We start from the raw sequence: 18,475 nt of genomic DNA, 5'->3' as shown, positions 1-18,475 counted from the left end.
CATCACAAATGCGCTTCTGGACGAATGGTCAAAAATTCCCATAAACACATTCCTAACCCTTCTGGAAAGCCTTCCCAGAAGAGTTGAAGCTGTTACAGCTGCAACAGGTGGGCCAACATCATATTAAACCCTATGGATTAAGAATGGGATGTCACTTAAGTTTATATGTGTGAAGGCAGAGGAGCGAATATTATTGGCAATATATTATATGTGACTTGAAGGGTACATTGGGCCCCAACCGATCTTAAAACCCACTTCTGCAGTTTCTATGAAGATTCTGAAATTCACAAGTGTTTTCTTATTTGTGATTTGTCCTTATGTAAGAACAGAATCTACACACACTCGAGAGCACAAAGTGTGAACACTGCTGTGGTTTATGAACATCATGACTCTGATGCAGATTTTTTCTTAGACCCTTTCTCAACAACACATTTAAAAAAAACCTTGGGAAGATATTGGTGAATAAGGGCCAATAATCTTATATCTATATATAATGATCTTTATATCATAAGACATTTAACAGAAAAATACACAGCTAAATATAATTAAATATTCAGTCTTTCATGTGTCCACTCTTTGTCTTTATTGCAAATTACATTCTTTGTAGGAGACTTGCTTACAGTTGTTCAAATAAAGCTGCAGGGATGTTTCTTCCCACATCCAAAGTTCAGTCTTAGAAGTTGGTTACATTTACTGTTTCTTGTGATCCAAGTAATCCCGAACATTAAATGATGCTGGGTCTGAACTCTGGTTGGTCAGTCCATTATCCTGAGAACATCAGCAGCTTCTTTGCTTTGCATTTTTTTCTTTTTTTTTGTCTATTTTGCTTTTTATGTAACAGCTTCTTGACATCGAGAATCCTTTTAGACTCATTGTGTTGTCTTCTCATGGTGGAAGGATGGACAGAAACACCAGTTTTTGGTGGTCTAAAGTGTCTTATTTTCTCCATATCTTTTGGAAGCTCCTGTTTTTTTTCCGCTTATTTTCACTTAAGTTAATGATTTTCATATCTAATCTCTGCAGAAACATTTTATGAAAAGTAAATTGAGTAACTCGTACTTAATGACCACTTTGACTGGAAATTGCATAAATGACTTCTGCACAGTACCATAGGCTAATGCAACAAGATAGTATTCCAAGCATTTTGCACCACATCTATTAGTCCATTAGTCATTAAACATTCATGTTATGTCAGCTGGGGCTTTCAAAATAAAAACTACAAAGTTTAAAATTTTACAGTGACAATATGCTACATAAAATAAGTTAAATAAGTCCTTGGAAGGAGCAACTGAAAGATATATAATCTTGTTTTTTAAGACAAACAATGGTCACACAGTGAACATATATATATATATATATATATATATATATATATATATATATATATATATATATATATATATAATGTTCATATGTATATATAATGTTCATATGTATGTATGTATATATATATATATAATGTTCATATGTATGTATATATATATATATATAATGTTCATATGTATGTGTGTGTATATATATATATATATATATATATATATATATAAACATACATACATATGAACATTATATATATGTAGTCACACTCTGTAGTTTTGCAGCATGTAAAAGCCTTTCCATATCTACTCCAACAGGTCTGAGTCCTCATAGCCTGTTGCTTAGCCTGTTAAACATGGTCATTTACAGGTCTTTGCTGAGCTGTTTTAAAGTGTCCACCAGGCATGTTTCATTCGCATTAATCTCAAATCTGCTTCATTTAACTTTAAAAGTCAGAACAGCCAAACTCATTTTCAGGTCATTCAGCTGAAGTAAATGAGGCGGCTGTAAGAAATAACAAAAAAGGTAAGTGACACTCACAGTTAAAGTGAGTAAACTTACTGCAGTACAGGTTTAGCAAATACTGCATGAAACAGGTTCGGTTTGACAAACCTGCTGAGATAAGTTACTCACACTACACTTGCGTTCAAGGAAGTAGTTTAAAATGGCAAGTGAAGCCATATGATAATCCAGAGCAAACATTTGAACACATATACTCACACCCCAATATAAACAAACGGCTTCATTGCCTGGAAAAACATCTTAACAATACAAATGCTTTGAGGCCTTAACTTGATCACGTTCATCTCACTTAAGCCCAATTACCTCAAAGCATTAGAGCAAATAAATGATTTAACATATTAAATGAGTTAAGTACACAATGAACAACATACATATGACTTGTCTCATAAACGAGTGCTTTCTGACCAGAGCGCTGTTCTGAGTTATTGCTGGGCATTTTAAGGTCACTTGCACTGCACTGGTTCTTCATATGGTTACTATGAGCCGCTAATTCCTCTAAAAGAAGCAATTCCACTGCTTTTACAAAATTTGGCATATATTTAATTGGACTACATTGCAAAATAATGTAGTCCATTTAAACACCTTCTCTGATGTTCTGTGGTGTGGTGTGGATATGACACAATGAAGGAGTCTTCAGTTTTCCAATGAATGACATGAATTTTCCAATGAAACATGTTTCCAAACAATGAGATTATGATGAGCATTTACTTTTAAGATAATGGCAAAACATATTCTCCAATAACACGTAGTCAAAGACAGATACATTGGCATTCTGGCAGCTGAGCAAAACTGCAGCTGCAGCAACTTTCTTCTGTAACGTTCTTGAAGCCACGAAGAGTCATTTGGAACACTTGAGTCCTTCACATGGAGTCCTTCACATTACATAGGCTTAGACGTAGGTGGCCATTGGTGACTAGCATAAATTTCTTTGTGGAAAAATGTTTATCAGCTGTAATCCTTATTTCTCAGAACTCCTCCAGTTGTTGTTCCCCTTATCTTCCTCCATGGCTTTCTCCAGCCAGTCATGGTCCTGGTCAGATTCTGACTCGCTTACCTCACTGGCATCAGCTGCCAGCAGACGGGAGTAGTTTATCCTGCGCTGACGAGGGATCCTCCACTGCAACACAGCTAAAGTAACGCTCCACAATGCAAGCATAACCGCTGTACCCTGGAAGAGTACCCCTAATCCAAACTTCTGCACCACCAACCCCCCCAACAGGCTGCCAAGCCCAGCCCCAAGATCCAGAGACAGGACCTCAAAGACTCGGAAAACTTGCCTCTCTGTCCCCGGTGAGGCAGTATCTGCACACTGAGCCTCTATCGACCACCAGAGGGTCCCGGTGCTAAGTCCAGCCAGCAGTTGAGCAGGAAGTGCAGCCCAGGGTACCCATAAGAAAGAGTAGTAAAGGCACTGTAGAGACAGACCCAAAATGCCAAGAAGCTGTAGCCGCCCATGGGATTTCAGGAAACTGGCCACACTTCCATTCAAAGGGGCAAAAGCAGCCTGGCATAGAGGTGCCAGACCCAAAGTAATGCCCATCTGAAGCTCTGACGCACTGTGGTCCTGCATCAGCCATAAGAAAAAGTCAGATATAGCTGAGCCTGCCATGCCAGTAAAGAGGGCAGTGATGGCACAGAGCATGGCCCGTTGATCACCTTGCACCAGCAACAGGGCCTTCAAGCCACCACCAGGCAGACATTCACGTTTGTGGCGGTAAAGTGGTAACAAAGCAACAACAGGTACCATTATGACCATGAATAAAGCGTAGGCATAAAAGTGCAGCACAGTTCCAATGAGACAGGATAGGATGCTTACTAGAATGCCAGTGATTCCCACACCACCAGCAGTCCCTAGATGTCTCCAAGGTTTAACAGTACTATGGCGATCTGAAGCATCCACAAAATCAAGGTACTCATGCAGTCCATCATCAGCTGTCCACTCTAGTGGGGCAGCCATGACCTCCCATATCCCTACTACAATCATTACCAAGAAAAACATCTGATGTTGAGCATCCATGACTTTCAAGCTTCCAAGGAACTCAGATCTGGCCATTTCCATATCTGTCTCCTCCTGCTTTTCTTCACGCCTTCTTAAAGACCTACTCTTCTTTTCTGGGTTGCCCCGAGTAGTTTTTGTTTCCAGAGCTTCTTTGCTGCTAATTTCATCTGAACCTGCTTCAAATGTCTGAGTTTCAGAGGCACTTTTGGTGATTGAATTTGCACTGATGTTGTCTGCCATTGCACTATGTCCTTCTGTAAACTTCATCTTAGGTTCTGCTGAATATGCAACATGCGTGGAGTGTGTTTGTGGAGTTGTCCGGGGTTCATGAGTGGTGGAGTCAAACTCATATACTGTATGGTTAGCATTCAGCTGACTTACATTACAGCTTCCACTCTCCGTGCTCACTCCTGTGGGCGGGAAGAGCAGAAGTATCATAGCAGCTGTTGCTGAAGAGATGACGGACCCTATTATGACCATGCGTCTTTTGTTATAGCGTCTGGCCAGGGCACTGGAGACAGGCCTCCAAACCAGAGCCACCAGGTGCTTGGCGGCCATGATGATGCCTGTCATGGAAGCGGTGAGGCCAAGGTGCCGGAGGTAGAGAGTAAGGAAGGGCAGAAGGCATCCTAAAGCCCAACAATGCAGGAAGTGAAAGAAGCCTGAAAGGCCCACAGCTCCTCTGACATCCCACTGCTTGCTTCTCCTCATGGCTGCTCGACCATTACATAAAGGTATTATCTGAAAGAAAAAAAAAACATGAAAAAGTTCTATGAAGCTAGGTCTCAGTTAATGGGAAAGCTACTTTATAGTGGAATTTGGTTGTTAAGATGTACACAAAGTCATTCAGAGTGGTTTGATATGAAATGTTCCACTGTAGATCAACTTAGTGTGATTTTTTTATATTGGTGGTGATAGGAACCAGACATCTGAAGCATTTACTGCCTCTAAAAGCAGTAAATGAATGGTTTCTCATTTATCACTGTTTTACCACTATCTACATTACATAATAAAACCCCTGAAGACACACATAGGGTCTCTGGCTGTTTTGAAAAGTAAATGAAATAGCTTTATTGCATACTGCTGTAGACATGGCAACCCCTGGTTCTTATCACCACCCCTGCAAAGAATTTGTCAATATGTTCTCTACAATACACCATTTATCTTCAAAACAATAAGAAGTATTTCATTTACATCTCAACGTACTGAGCTATGCAGACATTTCCCCTGTAAGGAGCACCCATTGCTTCTTTATCCCCATAGAAATTCGCACATGGGCCTAAGGTCATCAGAGGGCTATACAGTCCCATCACCTTAGGGACAAGCTGGAGTGATGTTTGTAATAATTCAACATCAGTACCTGGCATAGCTAAAGCTCTTGTGGTTGAATAAAATAAAAAATCCTTAAAGCAATGATCTATCTTGTGGAACATCTAGTGTAAAGCCTTCCCAGTAGAGTAGAGGCTCTTGCTGCCAAGGGGAGCAAACTGTCTATCAATACCCTTGATTTCAGAAGAAGCGTTAGATGAGAAGGTGTCAACAAACTTTGGACATACACCCCGCTGAAAAAAAATGACCATGCTGGTCACCCCAGGATGGTCAGCTTGATTGATACCAGCATCAAAACACAACATATGCTGGTTTTGGTGATGATCAGCTTATCAACCTCTATAGCTGCTGATCAGCATACCAGCATCTAAAATACATTATTATGCTGGTTTTGCTGGTGAGCAGCAATGCTGCTTTTTCTAGCAAGGTAGTGTGCTAGAAGTCAGGAAGTCCCAGCAGTCACTGTACTTTCTGAGAAGGCTGAGGAAATTTGGCATGCCGGCCAAAATTCTCAGCACCTTCTACAGGAGTACTATCGAGAGTGTTCTTACCAGCTCCATCACGGTCTGGTATGGAAACTGAGCTGCTCTGAACAGAAAGACTTTCTAGTGTGTGATCAAAACTGCACAGTCCATCTGAGGAGCAGCCTTCCCCTCACTACAGGACACTTATCACACCGGGGTCATCAGGAGGTGCCCACAACATCATCAGGGACAGTACACACCCCCAACACAGACTCTTCACACTCCTACCTTCAGGCAGACGCTACAGGAGTGTCAAGTCCAGGACTACAAGACTGACGAAGAGTTTCTATTCACAGGCCATCAGGCTGGTGAACACCTCACTCACTCACTGCGCAGAGCGTTACCGTTCACGTCCGTTACTGCGCAGAGCGTTACCGTTCACGTCCGTTACTGCGCAGAGCGCTACAGTTTACGTCCGTTACTGTGCAAAGCTTTACCGTTTACGTCCGTTACTGCGCAGAGCGCTACCGTTTACGTCCGTTACTGCGCAGAGCGCTACCGTTTACATCCGTTACTGCGCAGAGCGTTACCGTTTACATCCGTTACTGCGCAGAGCGTTACCGTTTACATCTATTGCAACCTGCACTTTATGAGCTACTTGAGATACTTGCACATATGCACGTCATTTTAATTTTTCTTTCAACTTTGCACATTTTTTTTTGTGTTTTTCTTATATTGTCTATTTTTTTCTAAGATTATATTGAGATTAGATTTGGTGAATGGAGGAACCAGTAAAGTAAGAGTTTCACTGTACAGTGTAGGTTAACCGCCTGTTCTGCTGTGCATGCGACAATAAAACTCTTGAATCTTGTAAAAATATAAGCTGCTTATTAGTATTATATTAAAGTTATATTAAAGCAGGTTTTTAGGCTTCAAAACGACATCGGGGTAAACGGACTTTCTCTTCTTAACCCCGAGGTAAGGACATGTCCACCATCTGGAACGAAGCGGCCTCTACTGAGTGTTCAGTATTCAGCGCGCGGCTCGAAGCGGCTCTTCTAGCTGTATTTACATTCCGGCTCGCGCTGCACGGAGGACAGCCGTTTCAAACAGACATGAACTCGCGAGCTTCTTTTCCCACGTGTTTTCGCGATTCTACCGTATTATTTAGGTTTAACGTGGTCCGAGTTACAGCTTACCTGTCCGGGAAATGCTGAAATGAGCCTCACAGCGATTTCATAGGACACAAGTACCTCTGTAAACCACAGCCGCACTGGTTACTGTTCTAGGAGAACCACGTAACCCTTCGGTTACTGTAAAAGGCAGAAACATCGCGACCGGAGCCTTTCAGGCTGCGCTGGATGAACCTGCGCCGAGCACCTGTTTGTACACGTCACGCTCTCCACGGGTCTGAGTTTCTTCTGAAGTTCTTTACCTTCACTGCGTCGCCTCTAAAAGCGCGGTGAGGTCATCTTTCCTGCGTGTGAACACTTCAAACAGCCCTTCACATCCACACCGGAGCAAAGTGCACACTCGCCCCACTTCTGATACAAATCTCCCAGCCGGCGTTCAAAGGCAAGGCGAGGGCTGCTCACCTTTCGTGACGTCACTGACTCACACTGCAGCCCTGTCGGCGGGTAGGAGAACTGCAGCTCAGTTTTAATGAAGGGTCAATGCATTTGGAGACATACGAGGCTCCTGCAGGGTCGTAACTAGAACTTTTACAGTGAGTTGGCCAGATAGATAGATAGATAGATAGATAGATAGATAGATAGATAGATAGATAGATAGATAGATAGATAGATAGATAGATAGATAGATAGATAGATAGATAGATAGATAGATAGATAGATAGATAGATAGATAGATAGATAGATAGATAGATAGATAGATAGATTTAAATTTAGCTTTAAATTATCCCAAAGGTGTTCTACGGGGTTAGGTCAGGACTTTGTGCAGGATGGTCAAGTTCTTCTACACCAAATTCGCTCATCCATGTCTTTATGGACCTTGCTTTAGCAATAGCAAGAGGCCAAGTTATGAATTTCAGTTGCACTACAGTCATTAGACTCATGACTGATTGGTAACCACCCTGTAGCAGATTGTCATCATAAATAATAAACATTATTGATGCTTTGTTGATGATGGCTGACTGAAGATGAATGACTGACTCTCTCACGTTTTGTAACCAGGGTGGCCAGAAATGTGGTCATGCTTAATTTCGAGATGGCACTGGCCACCAACGGCCACCCCTTGTCTACATCTCTGAGCTCTTGGAGAGCGTTTGTCATGTCTTACAGATACACCTTATATACAAATTGAAAATACATAAGTACTGAGTGACTTATAAACATTTATTATTCATCTCTTTTGGGGGTCTTTAAAAAAGACCTCAATAGTCAAAGGACAATAGTGCAATACAGAGGGTGTGATCAATATATTATGATGGGAATTAACATGATATCTGAGTAAGGTACCTGAAAAAGAAGGAAAAATCATCAAAAATCATAAATGAATTATCATTCATTTCAAATTCAATTTATTTATATAGCACAATTAAACATAAGAAGTGTTGACCAAAGTTCTGTACAAAGTGCTAATTAGAAAATACTAGGACAAACCCATCAAAAGTACTGAGCCAGAAACTACTTAAATACTGAGTAACTTATAGAATTCCAGCAGAACCTGTTAGTAATTCCAGCATCTATCAGCATAAGAACTGAAGTATACTGGGCTATATTTCTCTTTTTCGGATCATTTGAAGTGACTTGATAAGTCAGAGCTGTGACCAACAGCAAAGCAGTACAGATGCTGTCACCAACACATTATTATAATGACATTAAACGCATCAGTGTAAAATTATATATGTATACTTAAGTGGAAGTAATAGTATTCTAAATGGAAAATACTCAGGAAAGTATAAATCCATCAGAAGAACTGGGTCAAAAATCTACTTCAATATGAATAACTTACAGAGCTGCAGCAGAACGTATTAGTATATCCAGAATCTATCAGTATAGGAAATGCCGTTCAGTATTCTTGTTGTATGGGATCCTTTAAAATGACATTAAAAGTCAGAGGTGTGACAAACAGCAAAGCAGTACAGATCCTGTCAAAAACAGCAGATATCTCTCCAAATATACTTACCCTTACAGAAAAGTTACACATATTTCACATGCAAATAAACACCTGTAGGTTTTGCGCTATTCACATGTTAAAAATATGTTTTCACACATCCTATAGGGAAAAAAAACCTTGGGACTACTTGGGAACGTGTGGTTATTGCACACTTCATGTGAATAGTATGTGACTTTTCTGTGAGGGAGTAAGCAAAAGTAAAATTTCATCTTTTAAAAAATATCCAGGACAGTACAAATCCATCAGAAATGTACTTGAGTACATGTAACTAGCAGTTCATTTTTTTGGAGGGAATGTTTTACTGAAAAAAAATGAATAGTTTTAAGGCTGTATAAAACCATTTACTGTATGCAAAGACTGCTGTGTGCTGACATTAATTTGGACATTTATTTGGACATAAAGCTAAGAAAGGTAGTAGTGTAAAGTGCAATAGAGAGTAAAATATGTTCATTTTAAGCACTTAACTATATTTAGTAATGTCATGCATTGCTACTAATCTGTAAACCTGCCCAGCATGTTTTTGCCCATTTGGTGAGTACGTACCCCTACTTATGCATAAAGTATCACTGTCAGCAGGGTGTTTTTCTTTAATTGGAAGTAAATTGTAGCATTCACAGAAAGGCTCTTTGATGGAGAACCCACAGCTTTTTTTCAGAATTTCCGCCTAACTCAACTATTAAGACATAATCAAAGTCATTCAGAGTGGTTATAGAATCAGAGCTATTCACAGTGGTAGGAACCAGACATCTGAAGTGTCTAAAGGTGCAACTGGTAAGATTTTTGACAGAATGTGAAGAAATTACAGTATTGATATAACGCCAATGATGCCCATGTATTATGTTGCAGAGATATCTACCGTAGCGTCAAGTCTGCCAACAGTCTAACATGAGAGGATAAAGAAGTAGCACTGCAGACTTATAGCAATGCAATATTCTAACCTCTCTAACTCTTGTGTGTGTACAGCCCCCTCCCCTCCCCACACACAAGAGTTGTCATTGGCTTTACTTTCCACCACTGGAGAGCTTTTAGAGAGAGAAGGAATAAAGTTTAATGCTGAACTCGCAACATTTCTTCTGGACTGGTAAGTAAACGGGGGAGGAGTAAAGAAGGAGGAGGAGGGACTGTGCATTTCCTTGCTTTCTTACAATAGGGGTGGATGCCACAATGTTCTAGTGATATGTCGCTCCCTACTTGTTTGAAGTGGGAAGTATGAGTTTGTCAGATCATGTCATCTTACATATTGCTTATGTAATGTCTTCGAAAGCTGCCTCACAGAAAGGTGTTACATAAAATGCAACACTGGTTTGTGAAAAGTTTTGACATAAACCTTTGGCCATCTTGTATTTGTGACCCCTGGTGCTTTTCACCACTATTATATTAAAATCAGAGTCAGTTTCACTATGATCAACTATTTCATATCTCAACAATTACACTGTGAATTACACAGAAATTTTGAAATATTTGTGGAATTGCCCTTTAACAAATACATACACTTCTTAATTTTGCATTACAGTGCCATCTGCTGGACAAAAACACCTTTTGGGCTTATTTAAGGTCTCAGGAACCACTGCAAACAGCCAACCAGTGCAGCAAACAACAGTGCAAGCCCTATGAAATCATAAGCTTTTAAACACACAACATGGACTGTACAGTTACAGTGTTAGTAAACCACAGGGTTGTTTTGGAGCATCAGTATCGCTGTTTTTGGTAATCCATAATTAATAAATGATCCAAAAGACTGTGTCCAGTACACACAGTAGATATAAATAGAAAACAGTAATAAACAAAGCCTTTTGCTGTTTAATGTCTATACTGGGCAAGACACCACTTGTATGCATTGTGCACATATTCACACCACAGAGGTATATGATTCAGCCAGCGTGTCTCTTTGGCTGCAGAGTTCAAGTCAGAGGCAGGAGTGTCTGCTATCATCACAATAGCACACCAGAGAAGGTGTTGATGGGCAAAGAGAAAGTCTTGCTCAGATATCTGCTCAGCCCCGAGTCATCTTCCTCCACAGTTTGCCTGGACTTGAACTTCTGAAGGCAAAATCCTGGATCCGAGCTTGGAATCACCTCTATACTACAGGGCAGATGCAGAAACAGTAGTCATTTTTTTATTATAGCAGTTTTAATTTGCTTTAAGCAAGGAATCATTTTCATTATCATTAATAAGAAACCTTAAGAAAAAAAAATACATTAAAGTGTAATAGAAAACCAAGTTTAGTAGAACACAAACACACACACACACACACATACACACACACATGCACACACATGCATATCTTCTAAGCCGCTTCTCCTTCTGGGTCACGGCGGGTGCTGGAGCCTATCCCAGCAGTCATCTGGCAGAAGGCAGGATACACACTGGACAGGTTGCCAGTTTATCACAGGGCAGACAGACAGACACAGTCGCTCACACCTAGGGACAATTTACCATGTCCAATTGGCCTGACTGCATGTCTTTGGACTGTGGGGGGAAACCGGAGCACCCGGTGGAAGCTTAGTAGAGTATATAAATCAAAATTTTTACAGAAACTAGAACTAAATTTCAGGCTGAGAACTAAAAAAAACATTTGAATTTAATTGGCTTTTAATTTATTAAATTGATTTATGGCTTTTAGTGAAACAAACATACAGCAAACAATCTAAAACTATTACTATACGCAATTTAGTCTATTTAGCCATCCAAGGCAATTCCATTCTGACAAACATTGTTTTGTTTATATATTTTTATTACAGTGATTTTTAGAGTATTATGTTGCTGTTAGATTTTCATACTATTTATTGCTGTTAGGTTTTAATCCTATTTAACTTTTGGGAATAAACTGTTTTGCCTTTTATTTCTTTTGCCTATTTTCTTTTATCCGCCTAAATATTTTAGTGGCCAAACTTTTGATAAGTCCCTAATATACATTTAGTTAAAATTCACTCCCCACTTGTATGTATAGAAAAATGGCCTCTGCAAAAATGGCCTCTTTTGCATTCACTGTTATTGTGATTATTATTATTATTCAGTCTACAGAGGTTTAGCTCCACCCAGTCACCCTGAAGGTATAAGGAGTGTTTTAGTCCAGACTGCTTTTTGAATAAGGCATCCCGTCAGAGCCTGTTTCATTCCATGGGGTAAAGAGAGCGTGGAACATGGTCATGTAAAAATGAAGTATGACTCATTTTGGTACATAAACTCAAAAAAAAAAGAAAAAGAAAAAGCAGAATACAGGCCTTTTAAATATTTACACATGCTTTGACTGTACATCTGTGTTTATTTACCTCTGGACGTTTTTGAAGGTTCTGTCGGAGTCCTTGTCCAAGCATACTGTGAATGTCTTCTCCTCCAGGGTTCTGATGGAAATTCTGGTCACTCTGAGTGTAGGCTACAGGACAGTACATTATTATGGATGGATAATTCTCATTCTTGTTTGATGTTATTTCAGCATTTTATTTGTCCTGTCTTCAACAGTGCATACAATAGATGGTTCATTCTCACCAGACAGTATCTTGCAGGATTTGGATCACGGAAATCCACATTCAGGCTGTCGAGATCTGTGGGGAAAAAGTGTCGTCCTTAGACAATCCTACAAAATCTAACACAGATGAAACCTTGCTTTGGTGTTGTAATGAATTCTTTTATAACATACTTTTGGTTCCGCGTGCTGGAGCGTGGCAGATCGACGCTCCACACGTTGTCAGAGACATTCCTCTGTCCACTTCCCGATTGCTGATGGATGCCTGTAGAAAAAAAAAACAGCATGAAGGTGACTTTCCATACCAACACAGACCTTCACAATTAGCCTGCCCTTCATTAGTGCTGCGGTAAGAAAGGACCAATACTGGGTCTCGTTCAGAAAGTCTGCGCTAAAACATTCCTTATAGCTTCAGTGAATGGGAGGAGCTAAACTGCTCTGGGCTGAAGTGGCATTTGTGTTGGGTTTCAGCACATCAGAAAAATGTAAAACATACTGTTTTTGCAAATTAATTTCTATACAGATCCAGACTGTACGTAGTGTGGAGAGAATGCCACAATTAGAAATATTAATATTAGGTGGAAAAAAGAATACAAGCAAACGGAAAAAAGGCCAAATATTTATCTGATAGATTAAACAGGCCTATAATAAAGTGTTAAAAGTAAAGTGGGCAGTCATGGGCTGGAGGTTAGGGACCTGGACCTGTGACTGGAAGGTCACTGATTCGATCCCCAGAGCCAGCAATATGTGACTGAGGTATCCTTGAGCAAGGCATCTAACCCCCAACTGCTCCCCGGGCATTGCGGATAGGGCTGCCCACCGCTCTGGGCAAGTGTGCTCACTGCCCCCTAGTGTGTGTGCTCACTAGTGTGTATGTGGTGTGTCACTTCATGGATGGGTTAAATGCAGAGGTGAAATTTCCCTGTTGTGGGACAAATAAGGGTCACTTAATCTAATCTAACATGCAAAAAATCATTAGAAAGAAAAATGCTGTTTTAATAGACATCATTGCCAAGGATTACCAGCTATTTGTATATCATTTAAAATGTTTAGTGATGTTTTTAATGCATTTTGTTTGTTTTAATATGATGTTTTGTGTTCAGATATAGTCGCTCAGCCTGTATTGTTATCATAATGGTGTTTTGTATTGAGCTGTCCAGTGGCACATCTGTCTAAACTGTTTTGCTCCATCATTGGGGGTTTAAATCACATCCATAATGCAATCAAAATGAATGATAACTATGCTCAATATTATTTATCAATACTGACAATACAATGGGTTACTACTATCGACCAATACTAACAACCAAATGATATATTAGTGGAGGCCGACTATAAAGCACAATAAAACACTTTATTTGATACACAAGACGTTCATACCATCTTATATAAACACTTCTTAACATGTTACATGATAAAGTATACATTTTTGTATGACATTAATGTGGGCTACTATTTTGTTACATTTTTATTTTGAAAAAGAATTTTATTTTCAATAAAGTGCTTAATTTCTGTTGAGCTAAGATAAAAATGACCTCACTTTATCCCCCTGATCATTAAGTGCTTTCACCTATACTTTTGATTTGTTTTTAATAATCTCTTTGCTCTTAACCATTTGTTAACCGTTTGTATGTCACTTTACTACATGGGCAGTTAATTACTCTAAAATATGCTTAGGAACAATCATTCGAATGAATGTGACTTTGATGGAGTGCCTAAGTCAGGTCATTTTTAATTTGGCTGTCCATAAATAACCTGTTTTACTGATAATAATAAACTTTTTCTCGATAAAAAACAAAAACTTTTATTTTGAAAAATGACCCTCAGTATAATGACACAGTATAGCAAGTAAAACACGCACACTTTACGAATGCTGATTTAAATGTTCATGAAGCTGTTATGAAGTGTTTATGTAAGATGTTATGAATGTGTTATGTAGACACCCTTTAAGGAAAGTGCTACAACAAGCGTTATGACCAATGAACAGTCATCTACACTCTTAACAACGAAGATGCCAGAAAGGGTTCTTTTTCACGATGCCATAGAAGAACCATTTAAATGGATGGTTCTTTAGAGTAGTGGTTCTCAAAATGGCTCTCAGGAAGCCCCAGATTTTTGAGGCAACCTAACTTGCAACATTTAGGGACCGAGCAAAAAAACCTGGACTTCTTGGTGATCCCTGAAGACTGGCTTGAGAACAGCTGCTACTGGGAATCGTTTCTGTAAATGACATGTCTGAGTGTGAAGAACCACTTTAAATAACCTCCACTGATGTAAATGTTCTAGGAAGAACCTTTATATTTCTAAAGTATTATATTGTGTGAAGGTTCTTTAAGCTTTTAAAAGGCTGTTCATACTCACAGATCTTACAAGGTCAACAGGATTCTTTAGGGAAGTTTCGCTATGGTATCACTCAAAAAATTCTTCGTGGCACCGTTTGTTAAGAGTGCACTCTTAGGGCTCATGCTATATTTACAAGAAAACAGAGGATGATAGTAACCCTTCTGTAAATGACAGACACGACTACTCCTCCTTCGTCTTGTGTGTGTTTCTTGTAGCGCACCGATCCTTTAAAAATGAACATAAGCAGTTAAACACTGGTGTTTAGGCAAACAAGGCAAGCCATCTTCAACAATTAGCACCAATTCAATGCTATTGAAATCATGCGTACCTTTGATTGTGTCTTTTAATGTAGGTCTGAAAGGCCTGAACTCTGGGAAGTCAATGTCCAACTGACACACAAACACATCCTCCACTATTTTAGGATCCAAGCCAGGGAAGGACATCTAGACACAGGAAGAGTGGACTGGTTATATACATACAGCTTTGTATTTAAATGTGGCATTGGGTCATAGATGGACACGGTGAGAATTATTCCTCCTGCAACACAAGCACTGGCTTGAAAAATGGCCAAACAGGGCAGCCTTTCTAGACCTCAGTTATGTAGTTATGAAGATACATTTCAAGGACACACTTGAATAGAAATATACTTAACACATTAGACAGGTTTTATTGTTTCTCTTAAACTGTTGAATTATCTGTTATAAACACTTACTGAGTCAAATAGCTCTGAGCAATTCAATAACAAAAAAAAGCTTTGTGCATCTTTTACACAGTGATAGGAAACACGGTCGCACACAGATAGATGTGATTCCATGCACTGAAGTTTTTCTGAATAGTATTTTGGAACTTCAGGTCTTTTAACACACTGTGATGCTCTGCAGAGTATTTTGGGGTGATTTAATATTGGTGATACAATGACATCCTACTTTGTTGTCCTCAGTCTCTACTATGGTGATGAACTGTAATGCGGATGCTCCTTGTACATGTTACTATGACTTAAACACAACAAGAATTCCATTGAGCAAACAGAGCACACACTTTAAATGCACAGCTCTTTCTCTACGTTCTCCAAAGCAAACCACCCTTATAAGATATTAAATGTTGCATATATAAACATTGCAGTCTGACCTTGACAGAGTAGATGGGGATTTGGATGGGTTGCTGTGCTGTGCGAGTGTAGTATGAAATGATGTCCTGAAGAAAGGTGTTTTGCTCAGAGGATCCACCACATCTGGAATGCTGCAATCCAGAGACCACATACATAAAGGGTTTCCAGAGTGAGTGACCACACTTCAGAGCATTCTGCTGTCATATGGTGTTACATTATATTGTCAAATATGTACAACAAATTGTGGTTTGTTCTAATATAACAATCCTGATTAAATACATCCCAATAATATCCATCCACTTGGTTTTGGGTCTAAATAGACACTGGATGAAGAAGAAAAGAGTTTCCAAAAAAGTCAATTACCATTTCAGCTAGTTTCAGGATCATGCCTCCTAGACTGTTGATGTTGCATTCGTACCAAGGATCTACCTTTCCCAAAGATGCTGCTAGTGTAAGCATATCTACAAGGCCTGGTATATTTTCCTGAAATGCAGAGGATTTTTTGAGATGCACATTACCTGAAGTTTTTCATTTGCCATTGAGTTTTTCAGAAAGTCATAGACACTTTGCATCATATGCATAAGCACTTCATAATGGGTCTATAAAGAAATGGCTTATATATGATAAAACATTTATGACAAGCCTATGACATTGTATTGACATACGTGACCTAACATAACTGTAATTATAGTATTTTTGACACATATGTACATTTAAAAAGGTACTTTTGAACACAAGCAGAAATATAGACTTCTATTTTTTCCTCATGTAGTATTTTTAGCAAGGGTAAAAGTTTTGTATGTATATGTGTCTTCATATAGAGGAAAATATGTATAACTGCAAGCACTTGCAAGTTCAAGGGCACCAGAGTCCTCCATAGAACTGACACATGGTGCTCTTAATTTGGCCTCTGCCATGTAAGATCCATTATTTGAGAAATATACTTCATAACAGTTTTATAAATTGACAATGTCAGATTAAGGGCACTTATGTCAGTACAAAAGGCATAAGATGTTTATAAATATTCCATTACTTGGGAAATATACTTCATAATAGTTTCATAAACTGACATGTCAGATTAAGGCCACTTATGCCAGTACAACTGGTATAAGCTGTTTATAAATATTCAAATATTGCTTTATTACCTTATTAAATACTTATGCCTGTGTTATGAAGCCTCTATGTAGGGGGTCTATGTAATGAATATAATAATGCTGCAGTAAATAGTACAAATAAAGTTCAAATAATGCTTTATAAATATATTATTCAATGCTAATGCATGTGTTATTTTTTAAACTAATATATCAGTGAACAATCACCTGAGCTGGAGAGGTTGAAAGAGGCTGGCTAGAGACTGGAATGTAGTATATTTCCAAGTTGACTCTCTTTGTCAGAAAAAGATGGCGTGCCTCCCTCTTTCTGCACACATTATGAACAAGAAGGACAAAAAATGTTATTTATACTGAACAAAAACTCTGTTTATATTGAATGTTGGAGAAAATCACTCCTGTATATATTTTGATTCATTTAGTTTGTTTTAACACTAATCAATATGATGCTTTGTGTTCAGATATAGTTGCTCAGCCTGTATTGTTAGCATAACGGATAGTGTTTTATATTGAGTCGTCCAGTGGCACATCTGTCTAAACTGTTTTGCTCCATCACTGGGAGTCTAAATCACAGCAAAAATGCAATTAAAATGAATGAAAACTATGCTCGATATTATTGACCGATACTGACAATACTATGGGTTACTAATATCGACCGATTTTTTAATGTAGATAAAGCATCCAGATAATAAGGATACATTAAAGCCTTCATACCGTATACTGTGATAGGCCTTGCCCAGTCTGCCCAGAGTGCTATCATCACCTATGACAACCAGGCGAGCAGTGAAGTTTTTCTCTTCTTTTGGGAGTGAGCCCCCACTTCCACCTCCTGCCGTCATTCCACTTTCCTTAATGGCCTCCATCATTAGAGTCATCCTGTTTCCAGCCTTTGGCCACCTTACACATGCTCTCCTGAAAAACTGTGAGCTTCTCTGCTGTTCCTGGACCTCCAGCTCACCAGGGGTTTCCACCATCATGGAGGCGAACTCATTTAAAGGCAGGTCTCCTTCAATACCACTGTCTATAGACACAGTAGAGATGACAGAAGCACGTTTGGCATCCTCGTCCTCATCTAGGTACACAGAGCTTCGCTCGGCAGGGCTTACCATCAGAGCGAAGTTAACCAACTCGTTCCCTGTTTGAGAAAGTCAAAGGTTAATCAAGATTATACCAACAAAGCAATCATTAATAGGAATTATACCAGGTCTCTTCATTTCCAGTATCCAGCACAGTTTGCTGGCTTCCTTGTTCATATACAAGGAATATACATTGCAATCTCAGCTGAACCAACAAGTTTTGCCCTGCTACGTTTGGAGATATGATGCCACCACTATTTAGCAAACCAACCACTCTTCTTTACTTTATCCTGTGATAATGGAAATAAAACAGGCAATGGGCCATGGTTTTCGATATAAATCTAAAGGTTAAGTTGGACAAAATGAATATTTATAAAGTTTATATATGCTATGTGGAGCGATGATGAAGCGGACGCAAATGCTAAGATGAACGAGATTTATTATGGGCAAATCCAATATCAGGGTCAAGACAGTCCAGGGTCACAGAGCCAACACAGAGAAAGGGAGGGACAGACATAACCCAGCTAAACACAGACTGGAAACAACACGGAAGCCGGAATAAACAAAACACCACAGGAGAAAACGCTACATGAGAATACATCAA

General features: G+C 39.2%; 2 protein-coding genes across 3 annotated transcripts in view; both read right to left on the bottom strand.

Moving 5' to 3' along the window:
* Positions 1–2,525: 2,525 nt before the first annotated feature.
* Positions 2,526–4,575, bottom strand: mfsd6l (major facilitator superfamily domain containing 6-like). The gene has a single exon (XM_017705599.2). It carries the CDS (start codon positions 4,547–4,549, stop codon positions 2,798–2,800), a length of 1,752 nt encoding a protein of 583 aa, XP_017561088.1. The 5' UTR covers positions 4,550–4,575; the 3' UTR covers positions 2,526–2,797.
* Positions 4,576–8,153: 3,578 nt separating this feature from the next.
* The window catches only part of pik3r6b (phosphoinositide-3-kinase, regulatory subunit 6b), a 29,751-nt gene continuing 19,429 nt past the window's right edge, over positions 8,154–18,475 (bottom strand). For both annotated transcript variants that reach the window (XM_017705678.2, XM_017705680.2), the window contains 10 exons: positions 17,510–17,930; positions 17,006–17,105; positions 16,050–16,169; positions 15,707–15,817; positions 14,907–15,021; positions 14,736–14,803; positions 12,410–12,500; positions 12,259–12,314; positions 12,042–12,145; positions 8,154–10,851 (listed from right to left, as the gene is read on the bottom strand). In XM_017705678.2, coding sequence (XP_017561167.2) covers positions 10,701–10,851; positions 12,042–12,145; positions 12,259–12,314; positions 12,410–12,500; positions 14,736–14,803; positions 14,907–15,021; positions 15,707–15,817; positions 16,050–16,169; positions 17,006–17,105; positions 17,510–17,930 — 1,337 coding nt within the window. In that variant the 3' untranslated portion in view covers positions 8,154–10,700. The remainder of the gene's footprint in view (positions 10,852–12,041; positions 12,146–12,258; positions 12,315–12,409; positions 12,501–14,735; positions 14,804–14,906; positions 15,022–15,706; positions 15,818–16,049; positions 16,170–17,005; positions 17,106–17,509; positions 17,931–18,475) is intronic.

Source organism: Pygocentrus nattereri, chromosome 14, assembly GCF_015220715.1.
Source record: "Pygocentrus nattereri isolate fPygNat1 chromosome 14, fPygNat1.pri, whole genome shotgun sequence".
Lineage (NCBI taxonomy): Eukaryota > Metazoa > Chordata > Actinopteri > Characiformes > Serrasalmidae > Pygocentrus > Pygocentrus nattereri.
Note: the sequence above shows the minus strand (reverse complement) of the source record. Positions and strands in the feature narration are given on the sequence as shown.